Genomic DNA, 604 nt, shown 5'->3' with positions numbered 1-604 from the left:
AGTGCACTTTCACCAAATTCCTGAATTAGCCTTCCTTCCTCTTGCACACACATCACCAGTAATTCGTTAATGGACCATTTTTCCTTATGTGTGTTATAAGAAATCTTAAATAGTTTGTACTGGGAAGGAAGAGAATTCAGAATAAGATGCACTAGAAATGAGTCAGAGATCTCAACCTCTAAAGCTTTCAGTTGTGCTGTAATGTCTCTCAACCTCATGATGTGTTCACACCTCTTACGCCGGTAAGTCTCATAGATGACAATTGTGCCATTAGGGTGCTTGCAAGTGCCTCACTAGAAGACTCAAACTGTTCATCAATAACCTTCATATAATTCTTGACATTCCTACAATCAGGAATTGAATCTCGGATACTAGTTGAAATACGAGACTTAATGAACATCATACTTAAACGATTGGATTTCTCCCACCGTTCGTATAATGCTACCTCGGCTTGAGAACTAGCATCAGTAGATGTCGTAGGCTCTTCCCTACGAAGAGCATAGTCAAGGTCTGCACACCCTAAGTGAAAGAGAATCTTATCTTTCCATTCTTTATAGTTGTCACCACTTAACAAATGAACTTCAGATACAGTTTCAGATATCAT

General features: G+C 38.9%; 1 protein-coding gene across 1 annotated transcript; it reads right to left on the bottom strand.

Annotated features, from left to right (window-relative positions):
* Nucleotides 1–214: 214 nt before the first annotated feature.
* Nucleotides 215–604, bottom strand: LOC148543961 (uncharacterized). Its single transcript, XM_088498798.1, has one exon. The coding sequence runs from the start codon at nucleotides 602–604 to the stop codon at nucleotides 215–217; it is 390 nt and encodes a 129-aa protein (XP_088354924.1).

The sequence above is a fragment of the Arachis ipaensis genome, chromosome B9 (genome assembly GCF_059453495.1).
Source record: "Arachis ipaensis isolate K30076 ecotype BB chromosome B9, ASM5945349v1, whole genome shotgun sequence".
NCBI classification, from domain to species: domain Eukaryota; kingdom Viridiplantae; phylum Streptophyta; class Magnoliopsida; order Fabales; family Fabaceae; genus Arachis; species Arachis ipaensis.
This window is presented reverse-complemented; position numbering and strand designations above follow the sequence as displayed.